The sequence below is a fragment of the Pan troglodytes genome, chromosome 8, assembly GCF_028858775.2.
Source record: "Pan troglodytes isolate AG18354 chromosome 8, NHGRI_mPanTro3-v2.0_pri, whole genome shotgun sequence".
Lineage (NCBI taxonomy): Eukaryota > Metazoa > Chordata > Mammalia > Primates > Hominidae > Pan > Pan troglodytes.
Genome location: NC_072406.2, coordinates 44,830,789 through 44,848,878, shown reverse-complemented (window position 1 = coordinate 44,848,878; position 18,090 = coordinate 44,830,789). Strand labels below are relative to the sequence as shown.

Here is an 18,090-nt window from a genome sequence, read left to right as displayed (position 1 = left end):
TCAGGTAATATTGATCATGTAATTTTTAGTTGTGAAACTAAACAAAATTCGTTTGTGAACTAAAACCAGTTTTAGTCCTGTTTTAGCTGAGCATTGTCCCATTGACAAATTTTTGCTTTTTGTACTCTGTTAACTGGCCCAATGTTATAATTTATATAACTACACAATTTATTATTATATAAAAATTATGGCTGGGTCCGGTGGCTCAGCCTGGAATCCCAGCACTTTGGGAGGCTGAGGCGGGTGGATCATCTGAGGTTGGGAGCTCGAGACCAGCCTGGCCAACATGGAGAAACCCAGTCTCTACTAAAAATACAAAATTAGCTGGGTGGGGTGGTGCATGCCTGTAATCCCAGCTACTCAGGAGGCTGAGGCAGGAGAATTCGCTTGAACGCAGGAGGCGGAGGTTGCAGTGAGCTGAGATGGCACCATTGCACTTCAGCCTGGGCAATGAGAGCGAGATTCCATCTCAAAAAAAAAAAAAAGACAGAAATTATGGTAAAGGAGACTTTGTTTAAGCAGCTAAATTACAAAAATACATAAATGTCTTTTTCTGTATATGATTTAAAATAGGATTTAAAAAAATAAGTTCAGCTTTAGAGCCTGATACTGTCAGGCTACCAAACATTTGTGGTAAATGTTTTTTTCCGTAAGTCTAAATCAAAGGTATGATTATAGGCTGTAGGGATTTATACTATTCAGTAATATAAATATAATTCTGTACTTTTAGTAAGGTAGATACCCAGGTATTAATACTAAGTAGCATGTGCTGATTAAGAAGCAAGAGGTGTAGCTCCTTAGTATGGATTCTGCCATTCTCAGAAGTTTATTATAGAAGCAATTCTGAACTAATGTCAAAAGTAAAAAGAGGACAAATCTCAGTATTTTTTGGTATTAAAAAAAGTAACGATGCAGAAGGAATCTAAGTTTAAAGTTACCTTCTTATATATATGGTTCCCCAATTTTTCTTTTCAGTGGATAATGGGAGGATTATTTTAGTCTATCTATAGACAAAGTAGAACAGGCCAAGTCTTTTTTTAAATATGAAATTAGGTCATGTGCAGAGGTACTGGTCCCAATTCAGTTGTTAATTAATGACAGATATAACCCATAAAATTAACTTTTTTTTTTTGGGGGGGGAGGGGGTGGTGTTTTGTTGTTTGTTTGTTTGTTTGTTTGTTTTTGAGACAGAGTCTCGCTCTGTCACTCAGGCTGGAGTGCAGTGGTGTAGTCTTGGCTCACTGCAACCTCCACCTCCCAGGTTCACGCAATTCTCCTGCCTCAGCCTCCCAAGTAACTGGGATTACAGGCGCCCACCACCACACCTGGCTAATATTTGTATTTTTAGTGGAGACAGGGTTTCAGCATGTTGGCCAGGCTACTCTTGAATTTCTGACCTCAGGTGATCCGCCTGCTTCAGCTTCCTGAAGTGTTGGCATTACAGGCATGAGCCACGGTGCCTGGCCTGTTTTTTTTTTTTTTTTAAAGTATGAAAATTCCATTTGTTTTTGTTGATGACAATTCATGAACAAGGTTCTTATAAATGTTAGAAAGCTAATTTTTATTTGACTCATACATTGGAAGTACTTATATCTTACTGCTTATTCATTTTAACTCTGATTTATCTGCAGAGTAACAGCAAATGGTGGTATGGACTTAAGAATTGTGTTTCAGTATTTATGTTTTTGTAGTACAAATGTATTGGGCTGAAGAGGCTAGTTTGCCCTAAGCGCACTCAGGTACACTGACTTTTGAATAATAATGAACATAAATATCACATAGAGTACTTAAAAATATGTATTTATTGAGACAGGGTCTTACTCTGAAACCCAGGCTAGAGTGCAGTGGCTCACTGCAGCCTTGACCTCCTGGGCTCAAGTCATCCTCTCACCTCAGCCTTCCAAGTAGCAGGGACCACAGGCATGTGCTACCCTGCCTGGCTAATTATTTTTTATTTTTTGTAGAGACAGGGTCTCGGTGTTGCCCAGGCTGGTCTTGAACTACTGGGCTCAAGTGATCTTCCCGCCTCAACCTCCCAAGGTGCTGGGATTAGAGGTGTAAGTCACCACACCTGGCCCTAAAATATAAATTCTTGACTAACCCCCAGCCACTATCACCACTTGCCACCCCCAGTAACTCTGGAATGTGGCCCAAGAATTTTAATAAGCAACCTCAGATGATTCTGATGACCCATTGACTTCCTGTGAAAAAACACTAGTTTCTATAGGGTCAATACTATTGTCACTTTTGTAAGTCTGGTGGACTAGGCAAGGGCCTATCCTGCCCCACATCCTTGTCCCCTCAAACTCTAAAGGTGATCATTCTCATTATAATAAAATTGGGAAATCACATAGAAAAAAACATATATAATACTAATATCCAGAGAAAACCGATAATGTTTTAGTTTTTCTTTATGCTTTAAAATTTAATTGGAATTTCATTGTATTGTTTTATTTTCTGCTTTTCTTAGTTGCCCTTATACTTTTTTTTTTCCCGGACCTGCTGATGGCAGATCATGCAGATTTTTTTTTTTAGATGGAGTCTTGCTCTGTCACCCAGGCTGGAGTGCACTGGCGCCATCTTGGCTTATTGCATCCTCCGCCCCCAGGGTTCAAGTGATTCTCCTGTCTCAGCCTCCCAAGTAGCTGGGATTACGTGTGCACCACCACGCCCAGCTAATTTTTGTATTTTTAGTAGAGATGGGGTTTCGCCATGTTGGCCAGGCTGGTCTTGAACTCCTGACCTCAGATGATCTGCCCTCGGCCTCCTAAAGTGCTGGGATTACAGGTGTAAGCCACTGTGCCTGGCCAGATTTTTTTTTTTTTTAAATCAGAAATCATTCATAGCATTTTCACTGCTAGTATTAGTATTGCCTCATCTGTTGAGTCATGATTTGCTTAACCATTTTTCTGTTGTTAAATGTTTAGGTTGTTTCTGATTTATTTCTTATAAATAACACTGGAATGAACATCTTTGTTAGGGATTTTTTCTGTCTTTAGGAATTTTCTTCCGTTTGTTCAAGGGTCTAAAAATATTTTTTTTTAACTCTTGAAACATACTGCCAAACTTTTCCAAAAAGGTTCTGCTGATTAAAGTTACCAGCAGTAAACTAGAGTTGTTACATCCCACCTTCACCAGCATTGAGTGTATTTGTTAAAAAAACATATTTTTGGTTCGCTAGAAAAGACAGTGCATTATTACTTAACCATCCCTTGTTGTAATTAAATATATATTTTGTGCATATGTAAAAATTAGTTTGGTATTTTACGCTAAGTATTTTTTATGCCAAGAACCTATATTTTCAAGCTTGAGGAAAATTGTTGGTCATCAATCAGTGTTAATTCCCTTGAATTTTTCAGTGGTTTAGGCAATAATAAACATGTGCACTTTCTTTTTGCCAGAGATCAGAGTATTTCACAAATACGGCGTCCTCGTCTTTTCTTTTCTCATACACTTTGAAAATTGAGGATTTAAGCTGATTTTAAGTATGGAACTAATTCATTAAGAAAACAAGGTTCTTCAGGAGGTGGAGGCTGCAGTGAGCTGAAATCACACCATTGCACTCCAACCTGGGTGACAGGGCAAGACTCCGTCTCAAAAAAAAAAAAAAAAAGAAAAGAAGGTTCTTATTTCTAGTAGAAACTAACTTTTTACCTTTCATTGTCAATAAACCTAATTATCTGTGCTTCTACTTAGAATTACTGTTAAGTCTCTAGATTTCAAACATAATTCCACCTGTTTCTTGGTTTATCAGTTTTGAAGAATGCCATCCAACTTTAGATTCCCTGATTTTTAAAAATTAGGGACTGGGCACGGTGGCTCACGCCTGTTAATCCCAGCATTTTGGGAGGCCGAGGCGGGTGGATCACCTGAGGTCAGGAGTTTGAGACCAGCCTGACCCAACATGGAGAAATCCTGTCTCTACTAAAAAAATATAAAATTAGCCGGGCATGGTGGCTCACACCTATAATCCCAGCTACTCAGGAGGCTGAGGCAGGAGAATCGCTTGAAACAGGGAGGCAGAGGTTGTGGTGATCCGAGATTGTGCCATTACACTCCAGCCTGGGCAACAAGAGCGAAACTCTTGAGACCAAAAAAAAAAAAAAAAGGAGCATTTCCTTCAACTTTTTCTCTTCTCATTGTATGATGTTTGTAATTATTTCCATTTCTTGTATTATTCCCAGTGTTTGTCCTGTTCACTCACCGAGATTGCTAGACTCTGGATTTCCCCTTGCTGGGCTGATTCCTGCAAGCCACTTCCGGCACAAAGCTTGGGAGTGGTAGGATTCACCTTGTTTGTTTCTCTCAAAGATTACAGTCTGCAGCTGATTGTTGTACAATGCCTCACAATACTTGTTTTCTGTATTTTACTCGCTTTTCTAGTTTATGGCAGGAAAGTAGTTTCAGATCCTCATGGCTGGTAGCTGAAGTCTTTAAAAACTTCTTAATTGCTGAATTGAGTGATTCTTTCAGAGTCCCTGTATTGAAGTCTTTGAATTTGATACTGTCTGGTTTCCCTTCTTTTGAAATTTTCCTTCTTGACTTTCAAATGCTACTCTTTCCTGGTAGACCTTCTACTTCTAACTTTCCTTTCTGCCTCCGTCACTTAGTCTGGTTCTTTAGTTATGTTAATTGCAATAATAATTATTATATTAACAATAGAAATCACTATGCAAGATCATGTGCTGACTTTAAACTTATGTTCTCATTTTAATTCATAAAGCAACAGCTTAGTATTTTCCAGGGTTCTCATTTCATCCTGCACTTACTCTGTATGCTTTCATATGTTATTGACCCCACGTGTATATTAATGACTTCTATATTTTTAGCCCTGATTTTTTTTTTTTTTTGAGATGGAGTCTTGCTCAGTCGCCCAGGCTGGAGTGCAGTGTCGCGGTCTTGGCTCACTGCAAGCTCTGCCTCCTGGGTTCACGCCATTCTCCTGCCTCAGCCTCCCGAGTAGCTGGGACTACAGGCGCCCGCCACCACGCCGGGCTAATTTTTTTTGTATTTTTAGTAGAGATGGGGTTTCGGCATGTTAGCCAGGATGATCTCGATTTCCTGACCTCGTGATCCACCGGCCTCGGCCTCCCAAAGTGCTGGGATTACAGGCGTGAGTCGCCGCGCCTGGCCAGCCCTGATTTTTGTAAATTGGGAACTGAGTCCCCAATTTATATAACCAACAATCTATTACCATTTGCACTTGGGTTTTGAAAAGACTTATCAACCTAATGCAATCTAAATGTAACTCCTGTTTGCCCTTCTCTTTCCATTCTTTTCTTCATCTTGACATTAACTGTAGTAAAACTACACACACGGTAAAACAAACTGTACTTCACATAAGCAAACATATAACCTGTATGTTAATTTAACCTTCTGATTGTTTCTTGAATCTGTCCCTGCTTCTGCATTCCTACTGTCTTGTCCTATTGCAGCTCTCTTCATCTTCTGTCTGTACTGCTGTACCAACCTCCTAGTTGCGTCTCTCTAAAATCTGTAATATTTTAAAAATTTAAATCAGAATGCACTTCCTGGCTTAATCTTCAGTAGTTTCCTAAATGCTTCTGGATGTTTGCTTTGCAACATGACCTTCAAACTCTCTGTGCTGTTACTTGTTTTTCCTTAGGCCTTTCACTTGCTGCTCCTTTTACATACTCAGTATGTCAGCATCATTCCCTGAAAGTACCATGCTGTTTTTCCTAGCTTTTGTTCTTCCTCCCTGCTGTTTCCCCAACTTTTACCGGGCTAACTCCTGTTTATTTATTTCTAAGGCTTAGTCACTTGTTTCCAGGTCTCTTCCTTTTTGCTCCCACAGTGTCCCATGTGTAGCTCTAGCATTGTGTGTATTATTACCATGTTTCACTTTCCTTTACCATGTTACGAGGTTCTGGAAGGCAAGGAAATTTTAAATTCATAATTTGCAGCCTAATCACCTAGCTTGAGTACATGATGCTCAATTCATTTGTCAATAGTTTCTATCTTAAAAAGGGACACAACTGTCCATCATTTTTTCAAAACTAGAAGCGTGGATGTTTTCTTAGTTTCCTCTCTTTATCACATCTAACTGGTTCCAAATCCCTAATTTTCCTTTTTTGGAGGAGATACATGTTTGCATACTTTTGTTCGTGTTTGTCATTAGTTTGTTTATTCATTCAACAAATTACATTAAGTGCTCCTGTGTACTGGGCAGTGTACTGAATATTGCATGCCAAATATTGCATTGTATTTATGGAATCTATAGGTTAATTTTTGGAGAATTAGCATGTTTATGAAGTTGGTTTTATTTTCCATTTAGGAACAAGGGTTTATCTATTGAGGTTTAATTTTAGGTACCTGCGGAAGGTTTTACAAATATTCTTACTTGATTTTATACATTTCTTTTAAGGCTTATTTGTAGGTGTTAGTTTTTTTCCTATTATGAATGAGATTTTTTTGTTGTTATATTTTCTAATTTGTCATTGCTTATGTATGGGAAACTGACTAGATAATCAAAAATCTGGCCAATTCATGAAACTCTTTTAGTAGTTTTTGTGGATTTGGGTTTTTAACTGTTGGTTATTTCAATGACAAATGACAGTTTCTTTTTTCTTTTACGTATTTTATGAGTTTAATTCATTTTTTGTATCTTAGCACAAATCCAGTACAGTGTTGAGTAGAGCAATTATACTTGGCAGTTAGTTATAAGTGAGATATGTTTACAGTGTTCTTCTATTTAATTCTTCCCTGCTCTTGTTTCAAAATTATGTTAACCTTATAGACCATAATATACTTCAATTTTAATCTTGACTTTAATGGAAGAACTTATCTGTCTTGTTGATTGTGATGTTTAAATACTAATAATTTTTAAAAGTCAAATTAAGGAAGTGTCACCTGTTCCTATCTTGCTAAGAGTTATATCCTGAATCTGTGTTGAATTTTATCAAATGCTTTCTTGGTGTCTGTAGAGATGATCGTGTTTATCTATGAATCTAAAGAATTACAATATGAGATTTCCTAAAGACAGACTTTCTTAATATCTGTGCTTGTTTCATTTAATGTAGTGCTAGATTTCTAATGTTTTATTTAGGATATTTTCTTCCATATTTATAAGTGAGATATGTTACAGTGTTCTTTTATTTAATTCTTCTCTGCTCTTGTTTCAGAATTATGCTAGCCTTATAGATTGTGCTGAAGGCCACTTCAGGTTTTTCTAGCTGGAAAAACTTTAAAAATTTAAACTGTTTAAACAACAGGAATTGTTTCTTGAAGATTTAGTAGAGTTTGTTCATAAACATCATTTAGAAAATGGCTGTTTCTTAGCATCTTTATTTCCCCAAGTTCTAGTCAAATATCAGGAGCAAAGTAAGAACTTCTTTAATATTGGTTGAATAAATATTATCTAGATATTCTAGGTTCTGAGACATGATTTACCATATAGAATTTTTATATTAACAGAATTTATTTTCATCAGAGAAAACACATTCACTAGGATATGGAATTAATCTGAAGGAGAAATGATATCTGTCTCCATGGATAGATTTTCTTCATAGAAAGATGTTGTTTAGTGATAAATTTGAAGCTAACATTTTAAGGAAAATAGTCGAATTTGCATCATTGAATATAGTACATGTAATGTGTAAGAAGACCAAAAGTGACCATTTCACAAACATGTATTTGTGTTTGGGTTATTTTTACTGTTTTCACAGAGCTTATTCTGTGATTTAAACTCACAAACATTATAGACAAATATTTTTAGAAGTTAAAGCACTTTAATTTCAATAAAACTGATTCAGTGTTTCCATTCAGTATTCTTTTCAAATTCAGTATTTTAAAGCATTCATGAAACTCTAGTTACATTTCAGAAGTAATTGAACATCTGAATATAATTCTAGGATTTATAGGGAAAAGCAGTGGTTCCTCAACTAGGGCCAGTTTTGCCCCCAAGGGACATTCATCAGTGTCTGGAGGCTTTTCAGTTGTCACGTTGGAGGCGTGTGTGTGTGTGTGTGTCTGTGTGTGTGTGTGTGTGTGTCTGTGTGTGCATGCGCCACTGTCATCTGGTGGTTAGAGGTCAGGGAAGCTGATAAACATCCCACAGTGCAGAGGATAGCCCTTACAACAAATAACTTTGTGTCTCAAAATGTCAGTGGTGCTAGGGTTAAGAAATCCTGCTGTAAAAGGAAAATATATACAGAAATACAAATACATAACATAAGCAGGTGTTCTCAGACGTGTGTTTTTTTTCTTCAGCAACTGAAGTTCTGTGTAACCTAATACAATTTACAGTGCCCTTATACAAAGGGTATGAAGTAGCTTGCTCTTGACTGACATCTAGTGAGATATTTAAAAATAAAAAATAAAGCTGTAGCTAAACATTAAACATGTAAATCAGAGTTACTACTAATTCTTACTTTTCTACTGTTAGGAAATTCACAAATAAGGAAGCTAGGAAGAGATTAAATGATTTGTTTATAGCCTCTGAGAAATTATACCTGAGAAGGAATAGAATGTAGTAAATTCTTAGCTTAAGTATTATTCCTCTTTTATGTTTCACTTATGTTCCTGATTTAATGTTAGAGCTTAGAATATGAAATCTTTCTTTTGATAATTTTCATAATAAAAGCTGTGCTACTCATATGTAAAACTTTTTATATTTTAAAATATTGCCTAAAATCATAGAATTTGAGAGCCAAAGAAGGCCTTGGTGGTTTAGTCCAATTCCCTCATTTCTTGAGATAAAAAATTTCACTTTCAAAGAAGTAAAGTGATCTTACCCAATATCATACAACTTGTTAGTGCCAGATCTTGAATTAGAACCCACAGCTCTTGGCTGTTCATCACACTGTTTCAGGTAAAGGAAAGTATTATGCATACTTTGGATTTGGTTTGAAGCTTTTATTTATTTTTCAATGAAACTATGAATATTAAAACTGTTAAATTATTATTTCCTCAGAATATATTCACCTGTATATATGTTTTAAAATGAGTTAGTATTGTTTATAAATCTCCTGTTTCATTTAATTTTGACTTAAATGTTATACCAGTTTAAACATGAAATTTAAAAATGTTTATTTCACAGGCAACCACACCTCCAAATCAAGGAAGGCCAGATTCTCCTGTCTATGCTAACCTTCAAGAACTGAAAATATCCCAGTCTGCTCTTCCCCCACTTCCTGGGAGCCCGGCAATTCAGATTAATGGAGAATGGGAAACTCATAAAGACAGCTCAGGGCGTTGCTATTACTATAACAGAGGGACACAGGAAAGAACTTGGAAACCTCCTCGTTGGACTCGGGATGCAAGCATCAGCAAAGGAGATTTCCAAAATCCAGGGGATCAAGAGGTATGAGTAATTAAGGAATCAACTGCAAGTTACCAGATTTTCTCTTTTCATTATTCAGAAACCAAAGAAGTAAATAGTTTTGTTTCTTACTGTCAGCATGTTAAAACACGTGATCTCTAAGATCATTAAAAATTCTCTCCAAGCTTTACTAAAATATTAATGCTAGCTACTTCCTAATCTCTGACTAATGGACAGCTGCTAACCTGTGTGCGTACTAGTTCCAGAACTGGGTTTAAGTTGTCTAGTGCCAGTGCACTCCCTTATGTCTTAGAACATACTATTTCAGTTGTTACTGCACAAGCCGATGATATTTTAAGTTAAATTAAATTTAATTTTTTAAGAGATGGAGTCTAGCTCTGTTGCCCAGGCTGGAGAGCCCTGGTGCAATGATATCTCACTGTAGCCTCAAACTCTTGGGCTTAAGCGATCCTCCCACCTTAGCCTCACTAGTAGCTGGGACTACAGGCACATGTCACTGGCTGATTTTTAAAAATTTTATTTGTAGAGATGGGGTCTTGCCGCCTGACTTCAAGCAGTCCCCCTGTCTCAGCCTCCCAAAGTGCTAGGATTACAGGCGTAAGCTACTGCACCTGGCTGTCCAGTGACATTTTTTAGAAAAAAATAGAAATGTGATGTGACCCAGCAAAATAAATAGAAATAATATATTTCTCTATTGGCTTAGTATGGCTACCAGACAACTTCCCATTTTTTCTCTTTGTCAGTCAGCGGTACAAGACCATCGTTTTATTTATATATGAGGGAAATAATTATAATTCCTTTGCTACAATTGAATCATTCTGTTAAGTCTAACAATTCACTTTAAAATCATTATTTTCTCTAACAAGTGTCTGTACTCTTTTTCTCCTTCTGGTTTCACTTTCCTCCATACCTCTTGCAGAATGGTGCAGTAAATTGGCCAGCTGTGTTTTAGAAACACTTATCTCAGTAGTCTGGCAAGAGGCCTTGGGATTATTTAAACGTACAGGAGTAACTTGGTAGGATTGATAGAATAGAGTGAAATCCTGCGATTTGGTAGGTTGGAGTCCCTCCACCTGCATAGGACATCCTGCTGTTATAGAAAGCAGCTAGCTCGTACAAATAAAAGCAAACTTCAGGTAGATAGGATCTAGAAAAATCAGGGAACACATCTTGTATTTAGCAGACTCCCAAAAGCTTTTTGTAGTTAATAACTCCCTTCTTGTCCCATTTTTCAGTTGGTTTATTTATAGCTTTAGTTTGGTAATAATTTGTGTTTTTAGTGTTCAAGTGAGAGCAAAAATAGAAAAATTGTTCATGTTTAACTATAACAAGAAAGGAAAATTTGGCTGGACGCGGTGGCTCATGCCTGTAATTCTAGCACTTTGGGAGGCAGATCACTTGAGGTCAGGAGTTCGAAACCAGCCTGGACAACATGGTGAAACCCTGTCTCTAAATTAGCCGGGCGTGGTGGCCGGCACCTGTAATCCCAGCTACTTGGAAGGCAGAGGCAGGAGAATCGCTTGAACCCGGGAGGTGGAGACTGCAGTGAGCCGAGATTGCGCCACTGCACTCCAGTCTGGGCAACAGAGTGAGACTCTATCTCAAAAAAAAAAAAAGGAAAATTTTATTTGAATTGTACATTAGAAAGATTTGAAAATAAGCTATCCAGTGTATCAATAATAAAGTAAAATTTAACAATTTTGGAGAATTAGGAAAAAGACTAAATTATAGACTAAAAGAATTTAAAGTATACATAGGAACTTTTAACATGTTTCTTAGCTATTTTAGTAAATAGATGGGAGTGACTTGTATACAGGGTCTCAATTACTGGTCTCTATACAAATTATATGAAGATTAATATTTCCAAAGTGGCTGGAGCACATCTTCCAGTGACTTCTTGAGAAAAGTTGTGTATGGCAGGTAAAATGGAAACTATGTGTGTATGAAAATATCTGTCTTCTCCTCTCATTTAATTGATAGTATTCCTGGGTATAGAATTCTAGGATGGAAATTATTTTCTCTCACAATTGTGAGGCATTTTGAACTTTAATGGATATCTGGGTCAGCCCCTCTTTGGGGAATCCCCAGTGTTAGACCCATTAGGTCTTTCCTTTTGGACTAATTAGAATGTCCACAGATGTCTTTAGGTCTCTTGCCTATACACGGTAAGGGCTGTCTGTGTCTTGGTGTTGGCATTCATTTTGCATGTGGTCCCTCAGTCTCCCTTCTTTCTCTTGGTACCCATGTTCCTATTGTGTCTATTGTCCCCCAACTCAGAATCTTAGTATTTTTCCCTTCTCAGAGGGAATAACTCTCCATATGTCTGCTGGGGTAGGGATGGGCTGCACACCTAGCAGCCAGGTATGTAGAAGGAGATTCTGGCATTTTTAATCCTTATTTTAGTACCACTGCTTTCACTCCCCAGTTTCACAGATACCTGATACCGTCAGTTGCTGAGCCAGTTGCAGATTCTGTTCTGTAAGCTTGTCGGGTTTATTTTCCCCTACTCTCCTTTGTCTGCACCATACTGGTTTAGATTCTACTTTCTTCCGTGTAGGTAATTCAGGTTTTTTGTTCATCTGCTTGACTGTTGTCCTCCCTGTTGTTGTGGGTTTACATCATTTTAAGCACATTTCGCTGTTGTGATTTTAGTGGGGTTTGAGAGGGAGCAACTGTTGGCTCTTCTGTCTTAACACAGAAGCTTATTATTTTAGTGGTTACCCTAGAACAATCATTTGTAGTAGGGCTGATTTCGCCTTTCAGGGACATTTGGTAAAGTCCGAAGACTTGTTTTGGTTGTCACAATGGGAGACGTGCTACTGATCTCTAGTGGGTAGAGGCCAGAGATGCCGCCGAGACAGGATCTTGTTATGTTGCCCAGGATAGACTCAACGCTCAAACTGCTGGGCTCAAGCAGCCCTTTTGCCTCAACTTCCCCAGTAGCTGGGACTACAAGTATGGGCCACCATGCCCAGCTTTAGCATGCGTAGTTAGTCTATGCATAGTGTAAAGTTAATCACTCTCTTCTTGTTCCTTGAAGCCATATAGGATCTATGTGTGCTGTTGTGCTGCTGCTGTCATATGTTGTATTTCAATTTTTAGCCCCTTTGTTGTTGTTGTACATGACTCTTAAAATTAATCCTGATTTTTACCACCTTCTTTTCTCACATTTTCTTCTTCTGTCATAAATATGAGCCTGCCAAAAATGGCAGGAGACAGGGTTTTGCTCTGTTGCCCAGGCTGGGGTACAGTGCTGTGGTCATAGCTCTCACTGCAGTCTCAAACTCCTGCACTCAGCCATCCTCCTGCTTCAGACTCCCAGGTAGCTGGGACTACAAGCATGAACTACCATGCCTGGCTAATTTTTTAATTTTTTGTAGCTATGGGGTATCACTGTGTAGACCAGGCTGGTCTTGAATTCCTGGGCTCAAATGATCCTCCCACCTTGGCCTCCTGAAGTGCTGGGATTACAGGCATGAGCCACTGTGCCCAGCCATAAGTACATGCTTTTAAATTCCTTCATGAGGATCTGTTAGTAATAGAATCTTAGTTTTTGTCTGAAAATTTATTTTACTTTTACTTTTGAAGAACATGGATATATAGTTCTAAGCTGACTGTTTACTTATTTGTTTTTTCCTTGTTTATTGAAGATTTTATTCTCATATTTTCCGGCTTCCATTGTTGATGCTGAAAATTCAGATGTCAATCTGATTGTCTTTTCTTTAAGTGTAGTTTGTCTCTTTTTGTTGGCAGCTTTAAAGATCATGTGTCTATATTTTTACTGTGATGTAGCTGGGTAAAGGTTTTTAATTTTCTGCGAGGGCTTTGTTGGGATTTCCGAATTTGAGGAGTCCTGTCTTTGATCAATTCTGGAAAATTCTTAGCTGTATCTGAATATAGGCTCACCCCCATATTCTCTTTCTTCTTATTCTAGAACCTTGATTAGACGAATGTTTAACCTCATGCTGTTCATCCATGTCTCTCTGTGCCTCATTTTCAGTATTTCAAGATCCAGCTTCTATTTGGTATTTTTCCCTTTGTCTATGCCTTCATTTGATGTTAAGTCAATCCTTGAATTGTAAAAAAGTATTTTTTTTAATTTGTTTAGGGGAGTTTCCCGATATCACTACTTTGAAAAGTTTTAAACCTTCAAAAATTTAAAAGAACAGTAAAGTGAACATTATATGCCATGTACCATTCATCTAGATTTACCAATGGTTAAAATTTTGCCACGTTTGCTTTATTTCTTTCTCTCCCTTCACCTGCCCAAACACATACACACGTGTGCGTATGAATGATTTGAATCATAATATTTTGAATGATTTGAATCAGATGAATGATTTGAATCAGATAATGCTTTATTCCCTAAGTATAAGGACATGTTCCGGCAAAACCACAATACATTTATCATACCCAAGACATATAATATTAGTATGTTATTTCATACATGGCTAATATTCATTGTTTCTCAGTTGTCAAGTAATATTCTTTATAGTTTTTTTTCCTGCAGTGAAGGATCCAGTGAAGACTATATGTTGCATTTATTTGTTATATCTCTAGTGTTGTTTTCTATTTTTTGTTAGTTTCTATGTATAAAGTTTTAGAGAGTCTGATTATACTGTTTTTCTGCTGACTCTTACTCAGGGTGTTTTGAGAGTGTATCTGTTTTAATGTGAGGTTATAGTTCTTGGAAATTCATAAGTAGGAAGTCTTTACTACTGGGATTGAAGGTGGGTTCCTTCAGAGGTGAGTCTCTTCTGATGGATGCCTAGAGAAACTATGAATATTTAAAAGTACATCTTTAGCTTTAGTTTTTACAAGCCACCCAGGTAGTATTAATAGTAATTTGGATTTCATGAAGACTCTTGTGGCTAGAAAGTCCCCTTATTTTCCCCAATTATTGGGGTAAATTTCTATGATGTTCCTAGTGTGGAATAAAGGAGCAAAATTTGTTAATGGTTCACCCATAATTTGTGGGTATAATTCTTTGGCGTTTACAGCTCTGTATTGTGGGATAGCCTTTTAGACTTCCTGCTTTTGGTAATCCTGAGTTCAGTTCTCTAACACTCCTGCGTGGTCTTGAAAACTAACATTTTAGTTTGGGGTCTGGCAAATGCCTTCAAGAAGAAAGCTGCTCTTTTTTCTTCTGCTTGACTCTCTTGATTCTTGTTTCCACTTAGCTTTTGACTTCTGAGTATTTCTTAATTAACCTTTTGTTCATAGATTATTTAAAAAAAAATTTTATGTAACATTTTCAACTGTTTCTGTTCAGATGATCAATTGGGATACCTACCTGCCATTCTTCTATAAATGGAGCATCTACCATAGCCCCCTCATATTTGTACTAGGATACATTTGCTGCAGAATACATCCCAAAGTTACTGAATTGGTTACACCTTTGAAAGGAGTTATTAGTTATAGAATAGTTAACATCTATAGAATGCTTGCCAAAAATAATCTTAACTTTAACTTTTACTTAACTGCCATTAAACAACTATTTTCCAGTGGAAGATATCCAGATCTTAAAGCCTGGTTCTGTAGTATAATATAAAACACATGAAGATATTGGAGGTTACTTTTCATGGTAGAACATCATATTTACTGTGCAAAATTTGGAAAATTATGATGAGAATTTTGTTAGCTAGAAAGTCATATCTTTGAAAAACTGATTCTGTGATTTTGTTTCTTAAATTAATTTTACTAATTCAGTTGCCCTTTTTCTGTTTCTAAAAGTTTTACTGCACTCTTCTCGTCTATGAGCTTGCATTTTAAGTTGCCTCAATTAAATAAAAATAAACTCCTGATTTTTGAATTAGGCTTTCAATGTTTAAAAAATGTTTCTGTTGTAAAACATATATAATTCACTTTATGCAGTGTTTCTGTAAAGCTATGTTTTTGTGAACATATTAATATTAGGCTCTTAGTGTCTTTAACTACAATCTTGAGAATCTACCTATCTTAGTGTTTCAGACCAAATTATGATGATAGAAAATACAGTCTGAATGAGTAAGTTTTACTTGCCGAAACTATTTTATCTAGAGGTGATAGGAAGGCTCATTTGCACATGAGTGCTAACCTAATAAATGATTTTTAAATGAATGACTTTTAAGTGCAGAAAGCAAATTGCCATTTAGTCATATTATGGTGCCTCTTGTCAGTAGGCATCAAAAGTTTCTAAATTTTCCCAGTCTTCTAATTCGCTTCCCTCATGTGTCTGCAGTTTATCATATCATGTGTACCCGTATTACCTTATTTTCTCCTCCCGCTCCCTTTCCCCTCCCCTTCTCCCCCTCCCTTCCTCCCCCTCCCCTCCCCTCCCCTCCTTTTCGCCCCCTCCTTTCCTCCCCCTTCCCCTTTCCCTCTCCTATCCCCTCCCCCTCCCCTCCTCCTCCCCATCCTCCTCCTGCTCCTCCTCCTCCTCCTCCTTGTTCTTCTTTTGAATAAAAATGCAGATGAGGTCTCACTATGTTGCCCAAGCTGGTTTTGAACTCCTGTACTCAAATGATCCTCTGGCCTTGGCCTCCCAAAGTGCTGGGATTACAGACGTGAGCCACCGTTCCTGGCCCCTATATTATTTTCATACAGAATTTTTTATTTGTCTTTCTGTATTGTGTTTGAATTTGCTCAATGTTATTTTTTCTTGTTTTGAAGTTTAGTTTCCAGTAGTCTTTAACAAGCATTTGATTGAATGAGTTAGGAAAATTTATCAATAAATTATAACACAAATTATAGAAAAATAGTCTGAGATATATTTATTGAGCAGGGTTGTTTGCCTTGCATGTGGCTATATGCTTGTGGTACATGAGAAGGAGCTCAGTCTAATGAAGTTCCCTCATCTCCTCCCTTGTTTACACACAGATATGTGTACACACACCTATTCCTCTCATTTTTAAACTTGATTTCAGCACGAAAGCAGCACTAAGTAACATTCGAGCTCTCCTTGGTCTGAAAACATTGTTTTCAGTTTTATTGTGGTGAATTTTTCTAGGGCTGCACTAATGTGATAAAATAACCACTATTAATTTTACCTCACCTCTTACAATGTACCATTTAAAGACTTATCAATTTATTTTCAAAATCAAATACTCAGATATATTTAAGATATCTTCATACTTATAGTCAAGTAAAATTGATTTATTAGATTTTCAACCAATTCATATTTATATTCAAAAAAGAAAAATCCTTATGTTTCTGATATTTGTAGCTTCTTTCATCGGAAGAAAACTACTACAGCACTTCTTACAGCCAGTCAGATAGTCAGTGTGGTTCTCCTCCAAGGGGTTGGTCAGAAGAGTTGGATGAACGTGGGCATACCTTATATACCAGTGACTATACTAATGAAAAGGTACATTCTTTTTTTCTCATCTAGTGTTTTTTGGCAGAATTCTCTCATAAAATAGTTGTGTACTGCAGTTTTAGTATTTAAAAAAGAAAAAACTCATGAAAATATTCTTCATTGTAACTTTATAATCATGCCAATTAACAATATGAAAACTCAGTGTAACTACTGATTGTTTTAAACTGCTAAGGATGATAGTAATTTTTATGCTCTTGATACTCATGGAAGACTTTTTAAGAGTACACCTGTTGAATGTCATTTGTTTAGATTTCTTCAGTAGGCATATTTCTTTATATTTTTCTGAGGGAATAGTTTTTTGGAAATGGTTTTCTCTCTGTGCCATTATCATACATCGCCTCACTGCCTATTCTCCTTTTTCTATTACAATCAAATTTATGTAAAACAAAAACCATCAATCTAGTATTTTATGATTAGTTTGTAAATGAATATTGACATTTTATGTGTGTATTGCATCTGGTATCATTTGAGAAAGCAACTGTGGGTTGTACATGTTCAGAGAAGATATGCTTGGGAATAAGTGGGGCTAGGCTTTTATCCCTCTTTCCTGCCTCAATTATTTGACATTAGAACATACGGAAGCAGTTTTTTCATTTATTTCATACTCAAGATCATGTGTTTGTATTAGCAATATGTAGTCTTTTTTTCCCTCATATTCCCTGTGTTTTATTGCATGATGTTCTGTTGTTGCTGTTATTTAAATTTTATTGTGTTTGGCCATAGGAAGTAATTCCTAAAGGTTTGCATGAAATGAGCCTTTAAATAGTTTAGTTGTACATTTAATTGAAAAACATTTCTCTTTTGTCAATTTCTCAAACCTGTTTTGAGAATGTGAGTGTACCTGTGTTCCAGTGCATATGTACATCGTATGTTATATGTTGCTTGTTGTTAAGTGGTGCTTGAGCAGCTACCCAGACATTGGAGGATAGAGAGAGCAAATAAAGCCATGTTTAATAATGAGTATATTTATTCTTACCAAACTTAAAATGCAAGGCTTTTAGTATAATTAGTTAGAAATTTTTGTTGCAGGCCGGGCGAGGTGGCTCACGCCTATAATCCCAGCACTTTGGGAGGCCGAGGCAGGCGGATCACCTGAGGTCAGGATTTCGATACCAGCCTGACCAACATGGAGAAACCCCATCTCTACTGAAAAACACAAAATTAGCCAGGCGTGGTGGCACATGCCTGTAATCCCAGCTACTCGGGAGGCTGATGCGGGAGAATTGCTTGAACTGCTTGAACCTGGGAGGTGGAGGTTGTGGTGAGCCGAGATGGCACCATTGCACTCCAGCCTGGGCTCTCAAAAAAAAAAAAAAAGAATTTTTTGTTGCAATGTTCTTGATCAAGTAGAATAAAATTCATAAGAATTAAATCTAGTATCTCTGATAGTAGTAGCTTAAACTCACTTTTATTTAAATTTAATAAAAAACAC

The 18,090-nt window shown here is 37.0% G+C and overlaps 1 protein-coding gene across 16 annotated transcripts in view; it reads left to right on the top strand.

The window, feature by feature from the left end:
• ARHGAP12 (Rho GTPase activating protein 12) overlaps nucleotides 1-18,090 on the top strand; it is a 128,265-nt gene that overhangs the window by 63,875 nt on the left and 46,300 nt on the right. For 8 of the 16 annotated variants that reach the window (XM_016962934.4, XM_016962932.3, XM_016962931.4 and 5 more), the window contains exons 4-5: nucleotides 9,059-9,322; nucleotides 16,506-16,646. In XM_016962934.4, the coding sequence (XP_016818423.1) occupies nucleotides 9,059-9,322; nucleotides 16,506-16,646 (405 nt within the window). The remainder of the gene's footprint in view (nucleotides 1-9,058; nucleotides 9,323-16,505; nucleotides 16,647-18,090) is intronic. The other 8 variants (XM_054660958.2, XM_063781576.1, XM_016962937.3 and 5 more) reach the window with 1 other exon arrangement.